General features: G+C 39.6%; 1 protein-coding gene across 1 annotated transcript; it reads right to left on the bottom strand.

The window, feature by feature from the left end:
• Positions 1-2,434: 2,434 nt before the first annotated feature.
• On the bottom strand, positions 2,435-2,894 carry LOC132644032 (uncharacterized). Its single transcript, XM_060360572.1, has 2 exons — positions 2,549-2,894; positions 2,435-2,442 (listed from the first exon to the last, which is right to left on the bottom strand). The coding sequence occupies exons 1-2, from the start codon at positions 2,892-2,894 to the stop codon at positions 2,435-2,437; spliced, it is 354 nt and encodes a 117-aa protein (XP_060216555.1).
• Between the last annotated feature and the right edge of the window lie 17,183 nt (positions 2,895-20,077).

Raw genomic sequence — 20,077 nt, forward strand, 5'->3', positions numbered from 1 at the left:
TTTTTCTTTATATATGTGTCACTACCCAAACTGGAGGGCCATAGCTGGCACCCAGGCCCTACCTGCCGAGCACCGCTAAACATGTTTTTCTATCATGATCATAAATAAGAATGGACCTGGGGGTCACCAAATGAAAATCTATTAAATCATATAAGAGATATATTGAAAAAAGAATGTGCCCAAGAAGCTACACTATACAACTAAACCGGACAAAAACTATGCAAGCCACAAGACCAACGTGCAATACTATATAGCAAAAATATAGGCCAAAGGGCCATATGAAGTCTAACTATACCGTGATTACCTACAAGCCTCTACTGGAATGTCCGATATAAAAAGGTCGGGAAAAGGCCCCGCCATACCTATATGTACACGAAAGAATATTGTACCAAGACTATTCCGCAACTCTGGAAAAAGAGGAGTGCTCCAATAACAGCTGAACGGCAGCCTACAATGGCGAATCGTCAACCTGTCTACCTGAACCTGCGGGCATGAAACGCAGCGCCCCCGGGAAAGGGACGTCAGTACCAATAAAGTACCAAGTATGTAAGGCATGAAAGTAACATGAAAGAGACATAAGAGAACATATGTTAAAATGAATACAACCTGTATGTCTGAACTGCCTCTGTAGGCCAATGATATACATAGATACTGTGCTTGCATGCATAAGGGTCATACATATATATATGCGTATATAACACCTATCAAGCCTCTATAGGAATCCCATCATAGCATATTGGCCTCTGTAGGCATCATCATCATTATCATCTGACCAGCTGATCAGGTGGTAGCGCGTATATAACGCCGACACCTTCCTCATACCCCATACATATATATAATACTTAATATACGTGTATATAACTCCTGAGGGGTCATAGGTCTGTACATATATACATGAATGAAATGCAATGCATAAACATGATAAGAGTACATCCTGAATCTGTCGAAGTGACTTAAGGTCGTTACACCTCCGAACATCATTATGAGGTAGCATTTTCGTCAACAAGTGACTCTATGAATCATGCTGAATCTGAAGAAGAACTTATTGAGAATAACATTCTAGATCATGAATCAACATGTGACTTCCCTAGCTACTAAGAATAAAGTCATTATGGAATAGCGTTACATTTACGTTCCATTTATAAGAATCATGCCAAAAGAAGGAAAAGTACCCTTAAAATACCTCAAGTCATACAAGTAATCCAAAAATGAGCTTATCTCAACTAGAGTGCCAATCCTTTAACATAGGAATACATATACAAATTAGATGGCGCTAGTATATCGCATATATCAATGGTAACTCGATTCTAAAGTGAAACGGGCAGCATTTCCCTTATTTCTTAATCATCACCAAAAGTTTACAACCAATAATTAACAAAACAACCTCATATGATCTTCTTTAAATTCATATCCACAACATTTAAACATATACAATTGAGCAACCTGATATACGCTTGTATACAACACTTCCTTCTTCCATATACACCAAGTATAACAACCTCAACATTAACTATTATCCCTATAACAATATTTTTCTCAAAACACACAAACAATCATTGGTCAAGTTAGATTACAACTCAAAATAACATCAAGTTCATGTTTGAACCTTTCCTTCAATTCTTTCTCTCAAACCTTAGCATAACTATCACATAAACTCATAAACATGGAAATAAGATGAAATCTTACCTCAAGAACTCAAGAACACTCCAATTCCAAGATCACTTCACCTTGAAGTATCCTTCAAAGATTCTTCAAGAAGAAGAGACAAACTTCAATAAGACATTGAAAACCCTAGGCACTTAATTCTCACTTTAATCTTTGATTTTTGTTTGGGGGAGTGATTGAATATGATGGAAGAGGTTTCTAGAGCTTACATGAACTTAGGGTTGAGTTAAAATGACTTAAAAATGAGGGGACATTATAATATATAAAATCAACGAAATCCACCACCATAAAGATACAGTCCGTAGATACTGGCCGTATAAAAGTATACAGCCAATCTACTTGTCGTATAATTTTACACGGACCGTATAATGGTCCGTATTTTACCACCTAAAATTCTGTATTCTCTGCTAAATTTTCTAATCCTTAAATACGGCCAATATTTCAAGCTACTGTCCGTATCCCAAAAATACGGTCCGTATAAAATAATTTCAGAACAAAACTTGCTGAAAAGTATTTCTTCAATTCACTTATTCTGTAATCCTTCCTTAACTTACCAAACATGAACTTAAACCCTTATATACATAAGATCATCATGTCCAACCTCGTAAAACCTCGGAGACAGCCCCGGTGTCCAAGACCTATGTAACTAACATGCGACGAATCTCAACGTATAAAACTACGAGGTGTAATATCTTTCATTTTTCCTCGAATGTTAAGCTCTCAGGAATTTTATAGAAATTTCAGTAGAGTCTCCTCTATAACTATACCACTACCAACCTGCCACATAGCAAACCAAACCGTACAATGCTACACAGGGACACAACAATCAACAACAACAATGGTCCCACATGACCAATAGGAGTACCTGATATATAATACATACCAGAAGATGATGGTGCTGTAGTCTGTATCTGCTCTGAAGCTGGAAATAAATGAGGATGTCTAGACTTCATATCTTCCTCACCTTCCCAAGTCATCTCCTCAACATTCTTGTTTCTCCAAAGTACCTTACCGATGCTGGTTCTCGACCTATGAACCTGTCGATACAAGATGGCAATAAGGACTTCCTCATATGATAGCGGCTCTGTAATCAGTACATCATCAACAGGTACAACCCTGGATGGATCTCTAATACACTTGTGAAGCATAGGCACATGGAAAATCGGACGTATCGACTCTAAGTCTGAAGGGAGATCTAACTCATAGGTTACCTGGCCCACTCTTCGCATAATCCTGTACGGTCCAATTTATATAGGGTTAAGCTTTCTCTTCTTTCCGAATCACATAACAACCTTCATTGATGATACCTTCAGGAATACCCATTCGATTATCTACATAAGATTTCTGGAGACTCTAGGCTGCAAATAGCCTTTCCTGAATAAGCTTAACCTTATCAACTATCTATTGCATCAAATCTGGTCCGATTAGCTTAGATTTCCCACCCACGAACCATCCGATAGGTGATCTGTATATTCGTCCATGTAAGGCTTCAAACGAAGCCTTCTGAATGCTGGAGTGGTAACTTTTATTATACGAAAACTCACTAAGCGGGAGATGATCCCAACTACCACAAATATCTATCACACATGCCCATAACATATCGTTAAATGTCTGAATTGTACACTCAGCCTGTCTGCCTGTCTGGGGATGTAATGTTATACTATGACTGACTTGTGTTCCCAATCCTTTCTGGAAAGATCTCCATAAGTTAGCTGTAAACTGTGCACCTCTTTCTGAAATAATAGACACTGGAACACCATGAAGTCGCAATATCTCCTTAATATATAACTTCGTACAATCCTCAGTGGAATAAGTTGTCCTGACAGGTAGATAATGTGCTAACTTTGTAAGCCAATCGACAATCACCTATATCGAGTCAAACTTATGCTGAGGATGAGGTAAGCCTATAATAAAATCCGTACTGATGGCCTCCTATTTCCAAGTTAGAATCTCTATACTCTGTGGCATCCCACCGGGCTTCTGGTGCTCAACCTTAACCTATGGACAATTAGGGCACTGAGCTACAGACTCAGCTATATATTTCTTCATCCTGTCCCACCACTTAACTTCCTTTATATCATGATACATTTTCATTGTCCCTGGATGAATAGAATAACGAGAATGGTGAGCTTCTCCCATAATCTGTTGGCGCAGCCTCGAAACATCTGGAAAACACAATCTGCCTCGATATCTGAGGACTCAATGTCCAGTAATCTCAAATGGAGACTTCTCCTTCTGAGGAGTTGTATCTCTATAATGGACTAGCATGCGGTCTTCATACTGACACACTTTAGCCTCGACTATTAATGATGAGGTTGCTGAATCCTGCATAGTAACTCCTGCATTGCCCGAGTCCAATAATCGAACTCCTATGTTGGCCAACTGGTGAAGCTCATAAGCTAACTTCCACTTTTTTTGGCCGCAAATAAGATAGGCTACCCATAGATTTGCAGCTAAGAGCATCGGGCACTACATTTGCCTTCCCTGGATAGTACAAAATGTCAACATCATAATCTTTCAATAACTCTAACCACCGCCTCTAACGCAAATTCAACTCCTTCTGCTTGAAGATATACTGAAGGCTCTTACTATCTATATACATATCAACATAAACACCATATTAGTAATGCCTCCACATTTTCAACTCATGAATCACTACAGCTAACCCTAAATCATGGGTCGGATAACTGTTCTCGTGCTTTCTTAGCTGCCTCGAAGCATAAGCGATAACCTTACCATACTTCATCAACACACAACCCAAACCAATTCCTGAAGTGTTACACTTTGGAAAATTTCCTGTTAACGTACAGTGGATAGGCTAGCGAAGGGCACGACGTATACGATGTTTTGATAAGTATGAAATAGCATTTGATGATCCTAACCTAGATTCAAAGACATTTGACGTAAGGGAAGAAGGTTGTCCAGGAAGACACGGGGTATGTTGCGTGTCGGGTAAGAATTATGAGCGACAAGTTAATGATGGCGTAATGATGTCTTAGAGAAGAGTGATAATGTCCCTTAGATTGGTATTGAGGTGTTAATCAAGTGTCAAGGAGGTTCCATACGGATTGAAGATCAAACGAGTCGACGAGAATGAGTTTCGGAGAACTGGGCATTATACGGCCAAACATACTGGTCGTATAAAACATACGGACCGTATGTCCAGACGTATGTCTTGCCCAGAATGAGGGTCCTCACTGGACACGATCTAAGGCCAGACATACGGTCAGTATAAATTATACGGACCGTATGTTGGTCCGTAGAATGTGGTCGGGACAGATTTTAAGTTGATATAAGGACCCATCTCTCTCATTAATTCATTTCATTTTCCATTCTCCACACCTCAAGAATCCTCTAGAACTCTCTCCATTATTCATCCACAAGAAACCAAGAGAAATCCATGATCAACTTCATCAAATCCACAAAATCAAGTGTAGAAAACCTATCAAAGTTCATCTAAGCCAAGAAATCCCAAAGGAAGTGAGCTAGGCTTTTTGTGCAAGTAGAGAATTCCCACTCAAGGTTTATTCTTCCACTATCTAAGGTGAGGTTTATGATCATTCCTTGTTGTTTATGGTGTTGAAAGATTAAAACACTTGGATCGTAGAAAGATATAGAAAATGGGTCACAAATGTAGGAATAGTGTCATTGTTGAGTAGTAGTTTGGGGTGAATTATGAATACTGGTATGTTGTGATTATAACTCCGCTATAAATGACATTTAGAACATGGAATAAGTATTATATGCGAGAAAATGCAATAATGAACTATGACCATGATTATGGAGAAATTGGAGTGAAATTTTGAAATGCGGATAATGTAGGTGAATGATGATTGTTGCCTATTACATTGTGAATGTTGTAATGGATGTTTGGGAGTTGATATATGATATGGAGAAAGTAGTATAAACAAAGGAAATGCTGCCCAATTTTCCCTAGAAATAGTAAGCACGTTTAAGTAATCGATTAGCTAATGTTAATGCGAATTCTCTTGAGGGTAAACAACGTGGGCATTGAAGGAGAATAAGAAAGCGATAGATTAGTTAAATGAAAAAGGTATGTGAGGCTAGTCCTTTATTTCTATGGCATGAATCCTATGGCATGATTTTTCTTCCTCCTCCATGAATTTCCTACATTCCGAAAAAACTAAGAGTCTATGTTCATGAATAGCCATATGAGATAAGAGATATATTATGAGCCCAACAATGATGATGATGATTTAAGTATAAAGATTCTAGAGTTCATGATATGATGTTCCTACAAGTTAATGGTGTTATTTGTTGTATACACTCAGCTTATATACTATTTCCTTCAAGGTGAGGCAGAATACTTACAAATGTTCCATAATGGAATCGGGGGTTCACGACCTTATGTCACCTCGATAAAGTATAGCTATCTTTGAGTTATTATGCATGCATTATGATGAGTACATGTTGATGATATTACACCGCGCCTATATGGCAGGGCAGCACCGCTAAGGCGGGTGACTTATAGATGATTACACCGTGCCTACATGGCACGGGCAGCACCACTAGTGGGTGGCATGAGATGGTACCCCGGACGCGGGAGGCCTGGACGCAGGCTAATGATTATCACACCGTACCTATATGGTCGGGCAGCGTATACGTTTATGCATACATGATATGATGATGATTATGAAGTAAGCTAGCATGCATTATTTCTTCTATAATTGACAGTCAGATGCAGTTGATCCTTATTTGATGCTTCCTTTATCTCATTGATGTATTATTATTACTTATGCCTCTCATACTCAGTACAATGTTCGTACTGACGTCCGTTCTCTTTGGATGTTGCGTTCATGCCCACAGGTAGACAGGGAGGTGAGCTTGATCCAGACTCGTAAGAGTTGTTAGCTGACTTGAGACCACTCTATTGTTTCGGAGGTGCTTTTGATTATTCTTTTGTATACATATGTATATTTTGGGCACGACGGGGTCCTGTCTCGTCCCTATGTCTAGCACTCTAGTAGAGGCTCGTAGATATGCAGGTGTGGGTTATATGGTCTGACGATGTTGCTATTATATATATATATATATATATATATATATATATATATATATATATATATATATTTTGGTAGCCGAAGGGCTTATGTGTATAAAAGTGATTATATTTCCAAATGAAAAAAAATTATTTTCTTATTATTTGAGTATGATGAGTAATAGAATGAGTGGTGCTAGGTGGTTAGCTCCGGGTACCCGTCACGGCCCCTAGTCGGGTCATGACAAAAGTGGTATCAGAGCAGTTCAGTCCTAGGAAGTGTCTACGAGCCGTGTCTAGTAGAGTCTTGTTTATGGTGTGTTGCGCGCCACACTAATAAACAAGAGGCTAAAGAGCATTTAGGAAAATGACCATCTTTCATCTTAAGAGATCGTGCGATAGAGTTGTATTATAAGTGTTACACCTTGGAAAAAAATTACCCGTATATGTACAGTGAACAGCCTAGCAGAGGACATAGCATATGTGATGTTTTGACATGTAAGAAAGAGTATTAGATGACCCTCAACGAGATTTTAAAGGCATACAATGCAAGGAGAGAAAGTTGTTAGGGAAAGCGAATCATACGATGTGTATCGGATAAGAATTTCGAGTAACAAGTCCACGATGGAATAATGATGTCTTATAGAAGTGTAATAATGTCACTAAGGTCAATGTTGGGATGTTAAACAAGTACCAAGAAGGTTCCAAAAGGATCGGAGATCGAACGAGACAACGAGAACGAAAACGAAATCACTAGGCATTATACGGCCCAACCTACGGACCGTATAAATTGTACCAGCCTTATGTTGAACCGTATAATTGGCCAAGAAGGCCACCAGCTACTGGACCAAAAATACGGCCACACATACGGTTCCTATAAATAGTACGGACCGTATGTTTGGTCCGGATAACATGGTCGGGCAGATTTAAAGTTTAAGTATAAGGGACCTCTTTCATTTCATTTTCATTTCACTCTCACTCTACACTTTAAGAAACATCTAGAACCCTCTCTACTCTTCAATTACAAGAGTAATCAAAGGGAAACTAAGATCAACAACACATAATCCATGAATCAAAGTGTATGAAACCCAAGTAAAGTTCATCTTCCTCAAAGAAAACCAAAAGAGAGGAGATAGGGTTTTGGTGCTAGAGGAGAAACTTCACTCAAGACTTGTTCAACAATCATCCAAGGTAAGTTTCATGACCATTTCATGTTGTTTAAGGTATTGGAAGGTTAAGTTACCCGAATTATAGAGAAGCATAGCAAATGGGTCATAAGTGAGTGAATAGTGACATGAGTGAATGGTAGTTGAATCGAATCATGAATGTTAGTGTGTTGTGAATATGAATACGTTATAAATGACATGTAGACCATAATAAAAGTGTGATACATGAGAAAATACGATAGCGAACCCAAAACCATAAATGTGGGAAAAATGAAGAGAAACGATGGATCATGGTCTTGTATATGAATGATGATTGTTGATTGCTATATTGTAATTGTTGTTGTGAGTGTTGGGAGTTGATATGGAATATGAGAAAAGTAGTATAAACAAAGGAAGTGCTGCCCAATTATCTCTAGAACTACTAATGCGTTCTTATAGTTGATTAACTAATGTTAGTACTAATCCTCGAATCCTCTTTTGAAGGTAGAGACGTGACATTGAAGGAGAATAAGTGAACGCTAGATTGTTTAAACGAGAAAGGTATGTGAGGCTTAACTCTTCTTTCACAAGGCATGAATCCTTCAAGTTTTCCATAATCCTTCTATAAGATGAAGCTTATGAGTCCTTCTATATATCGAATCACCTATAACCATGATAATAATGACAATGAGCTAGAGTATAGAGATTCAAGAAATTGTGGCACGATGTTCCTACAATGCTAATGATGTTATTATTGTTAACACTCGCCTTATGCCTTATTTCCTCCAAGGCGAGGCATGATACTCATAAAATCTCCATAATACAATCGGGCTTCATGACCTTACATCACCCCGACAAAGTGTGGTTGTCCTAAAGCTTAATGTACGCTCTTAATGCTAATGTATGCTATGACATTAAGATGATGAATAATGCTAACTTGTAATACAACTATGGGATGCATGGAATACCAAGAAATGATAACATGATTCTATGGCATGAGATGTGTAATAGTGATGTGTTATGATTGATTTTATGATGATATGATTCCACCGCACCTATATGGCCGGGTAACCGCTAATACGGGCTGTGTATGATTCCACCGCGTCTATATGGCCGGGCATGTCACCGCTAATGCGGGCTGCTATGTCTACACCAAGCCTAGAGGGTCGGGCACGATCACCACTAGTGGGCGGCATATGAGGGTTACCCGGATGCGAGTAACGATGCGGATTACGATGTGCAGTTATATGTGATGACGTATATGACGTATGTGATGATGTATGGGATGTGATAGCATGTATACTATGATTATGTGAAATGCAATATATGTAGAGAGTATGATGTCCATGATATACATTCAGGTTATATCTTTCTCTCATGATTCCTGATCCCTCTATTATGTTTGTTTATTTCATTCCTGCCTTACATACTCAGTGCAATATTCGTACTGACGTCCGTTTTCTTTGGACGCTGTGTTCATGCCCACAGGTAGACAGGGAGGAGATCTTGCTCCAGATTCTTAGAGGTTGTTAGCTGACTGAAAGCATCCCATTGTCCTGGAGGTGCCTATGATGATTCTTTTGTGTACAATTGTAGATGTCATCACATAGAGGCTCGTCGATACTCAATGAGGGTCATGTGGTTTCACGGCGTGGTCATTGTGTAAATATATATACATACATTTTTTTTTGCTAGCCTAAGGGCTCATGTGTATAAAAACATTATGTTTCTAATAGAAAACAGGCTTTCTTATAAATCGAGCATGAATTTGATAAATGATTGTTAAATAAGCCTAAGGAGTACTAGTATGAGCGGTGCTCGGCGGTTAGCCTCGGGTACCCGTCACGGCCCCTAGCCGGGTCGTGACAAAAGTTGTATCAGAGCAGTTCGGTCCTAGGAAGTATCTACTAGCCGTGTCTAGTAGAGTCTTGTTTATGGTGTGTAGCGCGCCACATCGATAAACAAGTGGCTACAGGGCATTTAGGAAAAGTGACCATCTTTCTTTTCATGAGATCGTGCGATAGAGCCATGCATAAGATTTTATCCTCCCTAATAGCGTGTTATGATTTCAGAATGCCGCCAAAGGGAAAAGCTACAGCCGTCCAGAAGTGCAAGACTACGACAAAGAGGCGGGTAGAAAGAGAGCCTCCAATGAATATTGAAGTGGGTGAATCACATAACGAGGCCTTGTCTAATACTTCTTCTACCCCGCCTAATGTGGAAGAGCAAGGAGGAGCCCCAGCTCCAATTCCTCCGTTGGTTACTTCGGGTCAACAAATGACCGAGGCCATCTAATTATTAACACAATTGGTTGCCGCACAGGCACAACGACCGAATGTGGGTTCAAGCGACCGGGCAGCAAGTACAAAGGCCCGTGATTTTATGAGTTTAAATCCTCCGGAGTTCTTCGGGTCAAAGCCGGAGGAAGACCCACAAGGTTTCATTGATGAAATGTTGAGGACATTGAAGATTGTCCATGCCTCCGAAACTGAATCCGTTGAGTTGGCATCTTATAGACTTCGGGATGTGGCGGTGTTATGGTACAACAACTGGGTATTATCAAGAGGAGATAATGCGTCTCCTCCGGTTTGGTAAGAGTTCGTAGACACTTTTATTCGTCACTATTTTCCACCCGAGGTCCGCCGAGCTAGAACGGACAGATTCTTAAATTTGAGGCAAGGAAATGTTATATCCCGTATTTTGTACATCCGTATATTTCAAGATGATTGCGATAAGTTAAGGGCAAGGCTATATTTTTTATCTTGTTTGACACACAAGTTGTTTATGAAAATTATTGATGTGGAAATATTAAGAAAGGCTAGGGGTAAAAAGGGAAATTCACACGGTGGCTCATGGAAATATTAAGGAAAGTTTGGGGTTAAAAGTGATATATGAAAACTTAGAATTCATGAACAAAAGGGCCATGTGGCCGTGTAATATGGTGTGGGCCTTGGCCCACATGGATGCATAATATATGTGTATAAAATATGACTAATTAGTCATATTTTTCATATTCATCTTTTAGAAGCTTGAAGAATCTTGGAGAGAAAAATCAAAGAGAAGCTATTCGGCCATAGCTAGCCAAACAAGAACCTTGGAAAATCTTGATCAAAAAAAATATTTTCTTCAAGCAATTCAACCAATTGGAAGGCCCTCTTTAACGTGAAGTAGTTGTTCGAGCAAGCAAAACACTTATTTGTGCACTTTACCACCCTAGCCAAGTTGAGAAGTGTAGTGAAGAAAGGTAAGGTTTAATCCTCTTTTTCATATGTTATGAATGTTTTGTACATGTTGTAGTGTGTGGAAATGGATGAAAACCATAAAATTTGTGTGTTGGGGTGGTGGCCTAATATGGGCTTCTTTGTATGGCAAGGCGTGAACTAATTTTATCTAGTATTTTGGTTGTTGTTGTTATGGATTCTATGATGAAAATGAAAGTTCAATAATTCTAATTGAAGTTGTAATTGTAATTGTCGGAGAGTTGTTTTAGAAGCTAATGCGACATTAATATCACTTCTTGTATTTATGGAAAATAATGTTGTTAGTGTGTGAATTATTGGTGTAGTTCATGAATTTGAAAGAAGGAAATGTGTTGTTATTGCTATTGTTGCATTTTGGAGGTTTCGGGTGGAGTGGCATATTGGTTAGATTATTTTGAATATTGTGCGGATTGTTTGAAGTGTTCTTGAGTTTTGTTTGAATGGTTTTGGATTAGTATTTGAGTGTGCGAGCATTGGTGTTAGCTTGATTGTATGTAGTTGAAGTGAATATAAATGGAATGTCGTCGAATTATGTAAAAGGGAGTTGCTAATGTTAGAATGTGTTTTGAATTAATTGTTGATGTTGTTAATATGGTTGTTGGTATTCTTGTTGATGATTTGGCCAAGTTGAATTCTCGGGGTTGTTGAATTTACAGGGGAAATACTGCCCAAATTTCTGTAGACAAGTGCTAGCTTAGGATTGAATTCCTAAGTACTTGTAGCTAACGTTTGGTATTTAATGACGTTATTGTAGTTCTTGGGGAGCCTGAGACTTGAGTTGGGATTAGCTTAGGAAGCGGGCAAGGTATGTAAAGCTTACCCTTTCTTTCTTTTGGCATGCCTTAGATGTAAATACATAATATAGTCGAACTATGGTCCTTAGATCTTTTGTACAATTGGATAAAGAACGTGTATACATAATTTTTGTTCTTAAAGGTCTTCTGCCGAATAATGTCTCTAACTTTCTTAGACGAGCTCGAATCGCTCCGATACGTTCTTAGGGAGTTCTAAAGCGAATTATGTTTGTAACTTTCGTAGGCGGGCTCGGATTGGGTTGTTACTAGTCCGTGGTCCCCGAGACTTACCTTTGTATAACTCTAACGACATTTGGAGGATTTCACTTAATTATGGCCTTAACCCTCGAGTGTTGGTTAGTTTACTTATTTGCTGAGTCCAAAATAATAATGTTTTTAAATTGCATATAGTTTCTCACTACTCTGCTCGTGCATACTGTATTTACATCTTTCGCCGAGTCCCGGGCCAGTTTTTTGTCATCGTGCGCACTATGTTATATTCGGCAGTATGATGTGTTACGGTTCCCCGAGTCCCCTACTAGTGGGTCGGGTACCGTTTATGCATGTTATGGTGTTATGATTTGTTATGTTGCTATGTTGTGTTATGGAGATGTTACGGGGATATGAAATCTTCTGGAGTATGATGTGTTGTGGCGCCAATGACGGGAGGGCCGACCACGTTCCAGAGCCCTATACATGATTTTGATATGCATTATTTGTGTTTCAAAAGCAAGCGTTTGGTATACTGATTTTGTACCTGTTTTCCATACTTCTTATTTCAGATTATGATCTTGATTATTGTATTTCATGCTTCATATACTCAGTACATATTTCGTACTGACCCCCTTTTCGTCGGGGGTTGCGTTTCATGCCCGCAGGTACAGACGCTCGTTCTGGTGACCCGCCAGCTTAGTACACCTATTCTGCTGTTTTGGAGTGCTCCCCTTGTTCTGGAGCCAACATTTTGGTACAGACTTTTCTGTTGTATATATGTATGTATATTTCGGGGTACGGCGGGGCCCTGTTCCGCCATATGATACTTTTGTTACTCTTAGAGGCCATTAGACATGTATGTGGGTCATGGGTCGTTGATGTCCAGTTATGTTAATATGGTTTATGTCTTAAGCGGTTCCATTTGCTGTGACAGCCTTATCGGCTTGTATGTATATCCATATATATATTTTTGGGGCGATGTGTTTCACGACCGCCTTGCCGGCTTCTGTGTGATACATTTGTTTATATGCGACCGCTTGATACGACGTCAGACCTTCGTATCTGGATAAGCCATTTGTATGCCGATTCTGGTAAGTGAGTGTGTACGGGTGTCCAGCTCGGGCACTAGTCACGGCCCACGGGGTTGGGTCGTGACAAAAGTGGTATCAGAGCGGTTCGTCCTCGGAATGCCTACAGGCCGTGTCTAGTAGAGTCTTGTTTATCGGTGTGTTGTGCACCACATCTATAAACAGGATGTCACCTTTCCTTCGATCTTAGATCGTGCGATAGAGTTGTATTTTTAGGATGGTTCCTTTCTAACAGATTGCTATGTTTACAGTGATGCCTCCGAAGAAAGCGACAGCTTCCCAGAAGGGCAAAGCAGTAGCAGGAGAGACCAGTTAGGCTCGGAGAGTTACTCATGCTCATGCCCAGACTATGCTCGAGATTATGCCCCAGTGAGCGGGCTCTGCTAAGCCGCCGTCATCAGAGGAGCCTAGAGCAGCAGCCACTGCCGCTACGGATCAGGGAGCAGCTCCACCATTAGCTCCGGAGTCTCCAGCGCCCGAGCCTCCAGCTCCTCAGCCAGGAGCGGAGGATAGGGCGATGAGAGATGCATTACAGTTGCTGACTAGATTAGTAGCGGGGCAGGCTCGCAGACACGGATTAGGAGGTGATTATGCAGATAGACATGACAGCTTAAGGGTTCGTGACTTCTTGACTTGTAATCCCCAGAGTTCTACGGGTCAAAGCCCGTGGAGGATACCCAGGACTTTATTCGACAAATGCAGCGTACGCTGAGGTTAGTCAGAGCTTCTGAGACGGAGTCTGTCGAGGTGGCTTCATATCGGTTGCGTGATGTAGCTATCAATTGGTATGAGTCTTGGGAGTTGTCTAGAGGCGAGAGTGCTCCTCCAGCGGTGTGGGATGAGTTTACAGCAGCCTTTCTAATCACTTTCTGCATCCAGAGATGCGACGAGCGAGGGTTGACAGATTCTTATAGCTGAGACAGAGGGGCATAAGCGTTCGAGAGTATAGCCTAGATAACTATAATCTTTTATAACCAGCATATCATGAACTTATTTGTATAAAAAGGCAGGGCGTTATTTTAAAGCTGTCACGATTCTGTATGTCATAAGCACCTGTCTCCTGAGGAGTTACCATTTTCAACAACAACATATTTATATCTACGCAAGCCGACAAGGCTGCCACTACACGCAACATCCCAAACATATATATACATGCAAATTGACAAGGCTGCCATTACGAGTGGGTACGCCCCAAACATAAGTCATATTCATACAACGCAACAAAAACTATATACATACCCACACGAATGTCCACAGACCTCTAAGAGTAATGACAGTATCATGTGACGGGACAAGGCCCCACCGTACCCCGAATAAACACATACACATACAGCAAAACAGAGTTATACCACAAGCTAGGCTCCGGAACAAAGGAGCACTCCAAAGTAGCTGAATAGATATCCTAAGCTGGCGGATCTCCAAAATGAGCGTCTGTACCTGCGGGCATGAACGCAGCCCCCTGAAGAAAGGGGTTCAGTACGGAATATGTACTGAGCATGTAAAGCAAGAAACATAGTAATAGACTCATACTGAGACAAGGTGTATAGGACTCAATGCAACAAACATAATTTCATAAAACTTTCCTTTGAACATATTTCATCTGTATCGTTCTCATATCAATGTCAATATAATGTTTTGTAATCAAAGCTGCATAATCATTCTGTATATAACATATACAACGTGTCCCGGCCCTTTAATGAGGAGCTCGGTAATTATAATCATAGCATCATAACATAAACATATACGTGTCCCGGTACTTTAGTGAGGGACTCGGTAATAAGGAATATATGCCCTCCTGGCCACCATCTCCATATCATCATATCATCATATATATAGCGTGTCCCGGCCCTCTAGTGAGGGACTCGGTGAGTAATATAGTAAATATGCGCACGAAAACGTGTCCTGGCCCGGGACTCAGTGAAGGATATAGCGGTAAGCACGAGCAGAATAATAAGCAACCACATATATGCAATTCATATTTTGAGACTTAATAGATAAGTGACTAACAAACTCTAAAGTGTCAGGACAATAATAATATTCAGTTCTTTTTAAATCTCATTACAAGTTATAGCAAGGAACGTTTCAGATTTCATGTACATGTATCAATTTGACATGGTGTAACTTTTGATAGTCAAGTATGCCTCTAATTATGCAATTCTTTAAAAATAGGAACTTCTATACATCATTCATTAGTCAATCATATAGTAGGGTCGTGAGAATAACATTACGGAATGAATAGAATCATAAGTCATGCTTGGAACTAGAGAGTCGAATTCACCCCAAGGTTCATATCATTTCTTACTTACGTCTAGGACATGCCAAGAAAAGAAGGAATAGGCTTTACATACCTTTAGCGTTTAGTCGTATTATAACTTGTACTTGCTGCACAATAGCACTTATCCTATATCAAGATATCAATAGCTACAATTAGTCTACGAGGGAATTCAATACGTATTTTAACGTTAATAATCCCTTTCTAACATTTAAACGACGTTTCGTTCGCATTCAAACCAACTAGTGCTACAAGCTAACATTGCTAGTCATACTTTCAAGTACCAATCCGAACTTGTTTAAACATGACTTAAGGGAACTTTGGACAGTCTGTACATCATTCAAAACAGTCCCATCTCACGGCCAAAGAACACACACAACATTACCATTCTCAATTAGCAATTTTCCAGCTTTAACTTACAACGACAACAACACGTTTAACAACATTAACTTTACGATTCTTGGAACTGTTTTAGCATCTTTTCATTCTTACAACAGCCCACAAACCATTTCAATTTCAACTTGAATCATTAAACTTCACTTTCACTATACGTTCATAATAACATTCAACATTCAGAATGCACAAATTTACTCCTATCATCAAAACAGTCCACGGTTTGGACTGTTTTCCCCCTTCAACATGATTCCTTTCTTTAACACTTCAATTCACATATTCAATATGCATACAATACACCATAATGTCCATAACAACAACAATCAAAATATGACACAAAACGGTCCATAAATTCCCCTAAAACAGTCCCCCTATAGGACTTCAACACAACTACAACATCTTCATGATTTTCATCCATTTATCCATACTACAACACATTCAATCCATTTCCAATACATGTACAAGATGATTAAGCATGATTCCATTTAACTCTACAACACACGGCTCATTTCAAATTCAAGAAAAACAGTCCAATACCAACGTGCAACATCATAAACAAACTTCTACAATCTTTGTTCATTCACATATGTTGACACACATTCAATCCATCAACAATACATGCACAATGAGACCATGGAATTATATATATATATATATATATATATATATATATATATATATATATATATATATATATATATATATATATATATATAAGGGAAGTCATCTTTTAATTCAAGACTTTTAGAAAGAAAGAACAAAAAAATAAAAGAAGAGGAGAAGAGGAGAGGGAGCTAGGTTCGGCCACCATGGCCAAATTTGGGGTCATGGGAATTGAGCAAGAAAAATATTTTCTCCTAGTATTCTAAGCAATTGGAGGGTCCTCTTTAACATGGAGTAGTTGCTGGAGCAAGAAGAGCACATATTCTTGCAAGTTACCAATCATAGCCAAGTAAGGAGCTAAGAAGGAAAGGTAAGGATTCATCCTCTCTCATGTGTTATGGATGGTTGTGAGCATTGTAGTATGGAGGAGTGAATGAAATTCATGAGAATATGGAATTTATGTTATGGCCGAGTATATGTATTATTGTGTAATGATGATGAACAAGTTTTATTTAGTCTTTGGTTGTTGTTGTAATGTGTAAAAGTGAATGAAAAGTATGAAATTATGCATGTTGAAGTTGTAGTTGTATATGCATGGTATTGGCCGTAAGTATGAGGTGTTGTGTAAGAAAGAATGAATTAAATTTATGTGGTGTATTGGTTGTTGTTGTAATGTATGAAAATGGATGAAATTCATGTGTGATAGAAGCATGGTGGTGGCCGTGACTTGCATGGTTGTGGCCGTGTATGTTGTGTGTTGAGCCGTGTGTGTGTGGGTTGTGTTATGTCGTGTTGTGTTGTGTTGTATTGCATGGGGGATAATTGTTAGTATTGTTGTTTATTTGGCCGGGTTAAATTCCCGGATTGATGTTGTTGATTTGGGGCCGAGCCATATTCTCGGGGTTGGTGTATTTACAGGGGAGATGCTGCCGAAATTTCGGCAGAATATAAATGAATGTGCTTGAGAGGTTAAGGCAAGTATATGACCAAGAATCTAAATGAATTCATGAACTCTTTTGAATGTAGACTAGCAAGTCTGGACGGGTGAGCGTAACAAGTTGGTCGCGGCACAGGTATGTTAAGGCTCGTCCCTTTCTTTCTATGGCATGATCCCGATGTTATAATTTTGTAATTGTTTCCATATCGTCCGTGTTTTGAAAGTTAGATGTCTATGATTCTAGGGTATGCTTACTTCCCCGATAACCCGTCAATGTTTTCCAAAATGGTCGTATTTCTCTAAAATAAAGGTTATGGTGTCGTAAGCTCTTATGGCAATGACGATGGATATGTTTCACGATGACAATGATGAGGTCAAGATTGAGAATTTTCTATGACGATTATGATAAGAATGATTTTCCAAAAAATGACTTCTGAAATGTTCATAAAAGGTTCTGAACTTCAAACGCTCATAACTTTCGTATACTAATTCCGATTGACCCGAAACATATTTCTGAGTCTTCATATGTTCCCCATAACGTCCTTATTTTCAAAAGCCAGAAGTTATGAATTCAAAACATGATTTCCTTTCCAAAAGTTATAAATGTTTTCCAAAATAGACATTTTTCTCCAAAATCCAAGTTTTACGATTGTGAAAGTTTTATAACTAAAACAACGACTACGAAGTTATGATGATAATAATGAAGCCAGACATGAGAAAGTGTCTATGACGAATATGCCAAGGATATGTTCTTACCATGAATACGACGATATGAAATGCTAAGCAACTTTTGGATAATGACTATTTTGAAGGTTTTAAAGTACACGGGGTAATATGTTATGATCCCGTTTTATGTTTTTCCCAAGATAATGTTCTTCATTGATAGTCTCGCCTTATAATTGTTCCTTCAAGGCGTGACATGTCGACCATGATGATTCCATAATACAATCGGAGGTTACCGACCTTACGTCACTCCGATAGACACATGACTTTCCTTGGGCTCTCATGCATGCTATATATGTATATGGGAGGGGGGAAGGGATACATGTATATGGGGATATGGGGAAGGGAAACATGTTTCATCGCCACCTGGTCAGCTGGCATTATCATCCCGGACGCGGGATGCCCGGACGCGTGATATGTGGGCGAGCCGACGTATTTCGGCGCTATGTGGGTGAGCCGACTTGTTAGGTGCTATGATATGATATGACCGATAAGCATGCATGGTTTCCGCCCTAAGTGGCATTCATATGTACATGTAATTCAATCAGTCTATGATACATTATATGACTCCCTATGATATGATATGATATGACATGATATGATATGATACGACAGGATATGATATGACATGATACGACAGGATATGATATGACATGATATGATCTGATACGACATCATACGCTATGATATGATATGATATGATACGGTATGACATGATATGACATGATATGATATGACACGATATCATATGACATGATATGTTCCCTACGAGATGCCATATGATTCCCTTGTGATTATATCCACTGGTACCTCTCCTTGTATTGTCGTTCAAGCCTTACATACTCAGTACATTGCTCATACTGACCCCTCTTCTTCGGGGGCTGCGTTTCATGCCCCGCAGGTACACCCAGATGAGCCGAAGCCACTATAGAAGATGTTCCAGCGAAGTTGGCGAGCTCCATTTGGCCCTGGAGTGTAGCCGAGTCAGCGTATTATGCTATGATGTTTTGTTCTATGTTAGAGATTTTGCAGACAGAGTCGTGGGTATAGAGTGTTAGCTTTGTAGACTGCTTCGCCCGTCGATATGGTATTATGTTTCACGTCACGGGTCCTATATGATGATAGACTTTACTTATAAAGAAAAAAAAATATTGAGAGCTTACTATGTATTTTATTCTGAATTGATTCCAGAGTTTATATATGTAATAAGAGTCAGCGAGTTCGCTCAGCTCCAAGTATGGGGTCGGGTGCCCATCACACCCTAGTAAGGTCGGGGTGTGACAGACGCCTACTGAGGTACGTAGTTTTCTGGGATTAGTAGGGTATTACAGGAGATTTGTGGAGAATTTTGCTTCGATCGCAGCATCGTTAACGAAGCTGACTCAGAAGGAAGCAATGTTCCAGTGGAGTGAGGCTTGTGAACGAAGCTTCCAGTTGCTGAAGGAAAAGTTAATTACAGCTCCAGTTCTGACTCTCCCCGAGGGGCTAGATGGGTATGTCATTTATTGTGATGCTTCCGGTGTTGGAATAGGTTGTGTATTAATGCAGCATGGTCGAGTTATAACCTATGCCTCCCGGCAGCTCAGACCGCACGAAAGGAATTATCCTACTCATGACCTGGAATTAGCAGCGGTAATTCATTCTTTGAAGATATGGCGTGTTGATATTTATACGGACCACAAAATCCTTCAGTACATCTTTAAGCAAAAGGAGCTGAATTTGCGGCAGAGGAGGTGGCTAGAGTTGTTGAAAGACTATGTTGTAGCAGATGCGCTCAGCCGTAAGTCTATGGGCAGCTTGATAGATATGCAACCAGAAAAGAGAGAAATGGTACGTGATATCCACTAGCTAGCTAATCTTGGAGTTCGTCTGGCCGATTCTGGAGGTACGAGGGTTTCTGTCTGAGGGGTTGCCGAATCATCTATTATGGAAGGGATAAAGCGACACCAATAAGAGGATCCTATTCTGGCACAGTACAGAGATAC

This window comes from Lycium barbarum, chromosome 6, assembly GCF_019175385.1.
Source record: "Lycium barbarum isolate Lr01 chromosome 6, ASM1917538v2, whole genome shotgun sequence".
Taxonomy (NCBI): Eukaryota; Viridiplantae; Streptophyta; class Magnoliopsida; order Solanales; family Solanaceae; genus Lycium; species Lycium barbarum.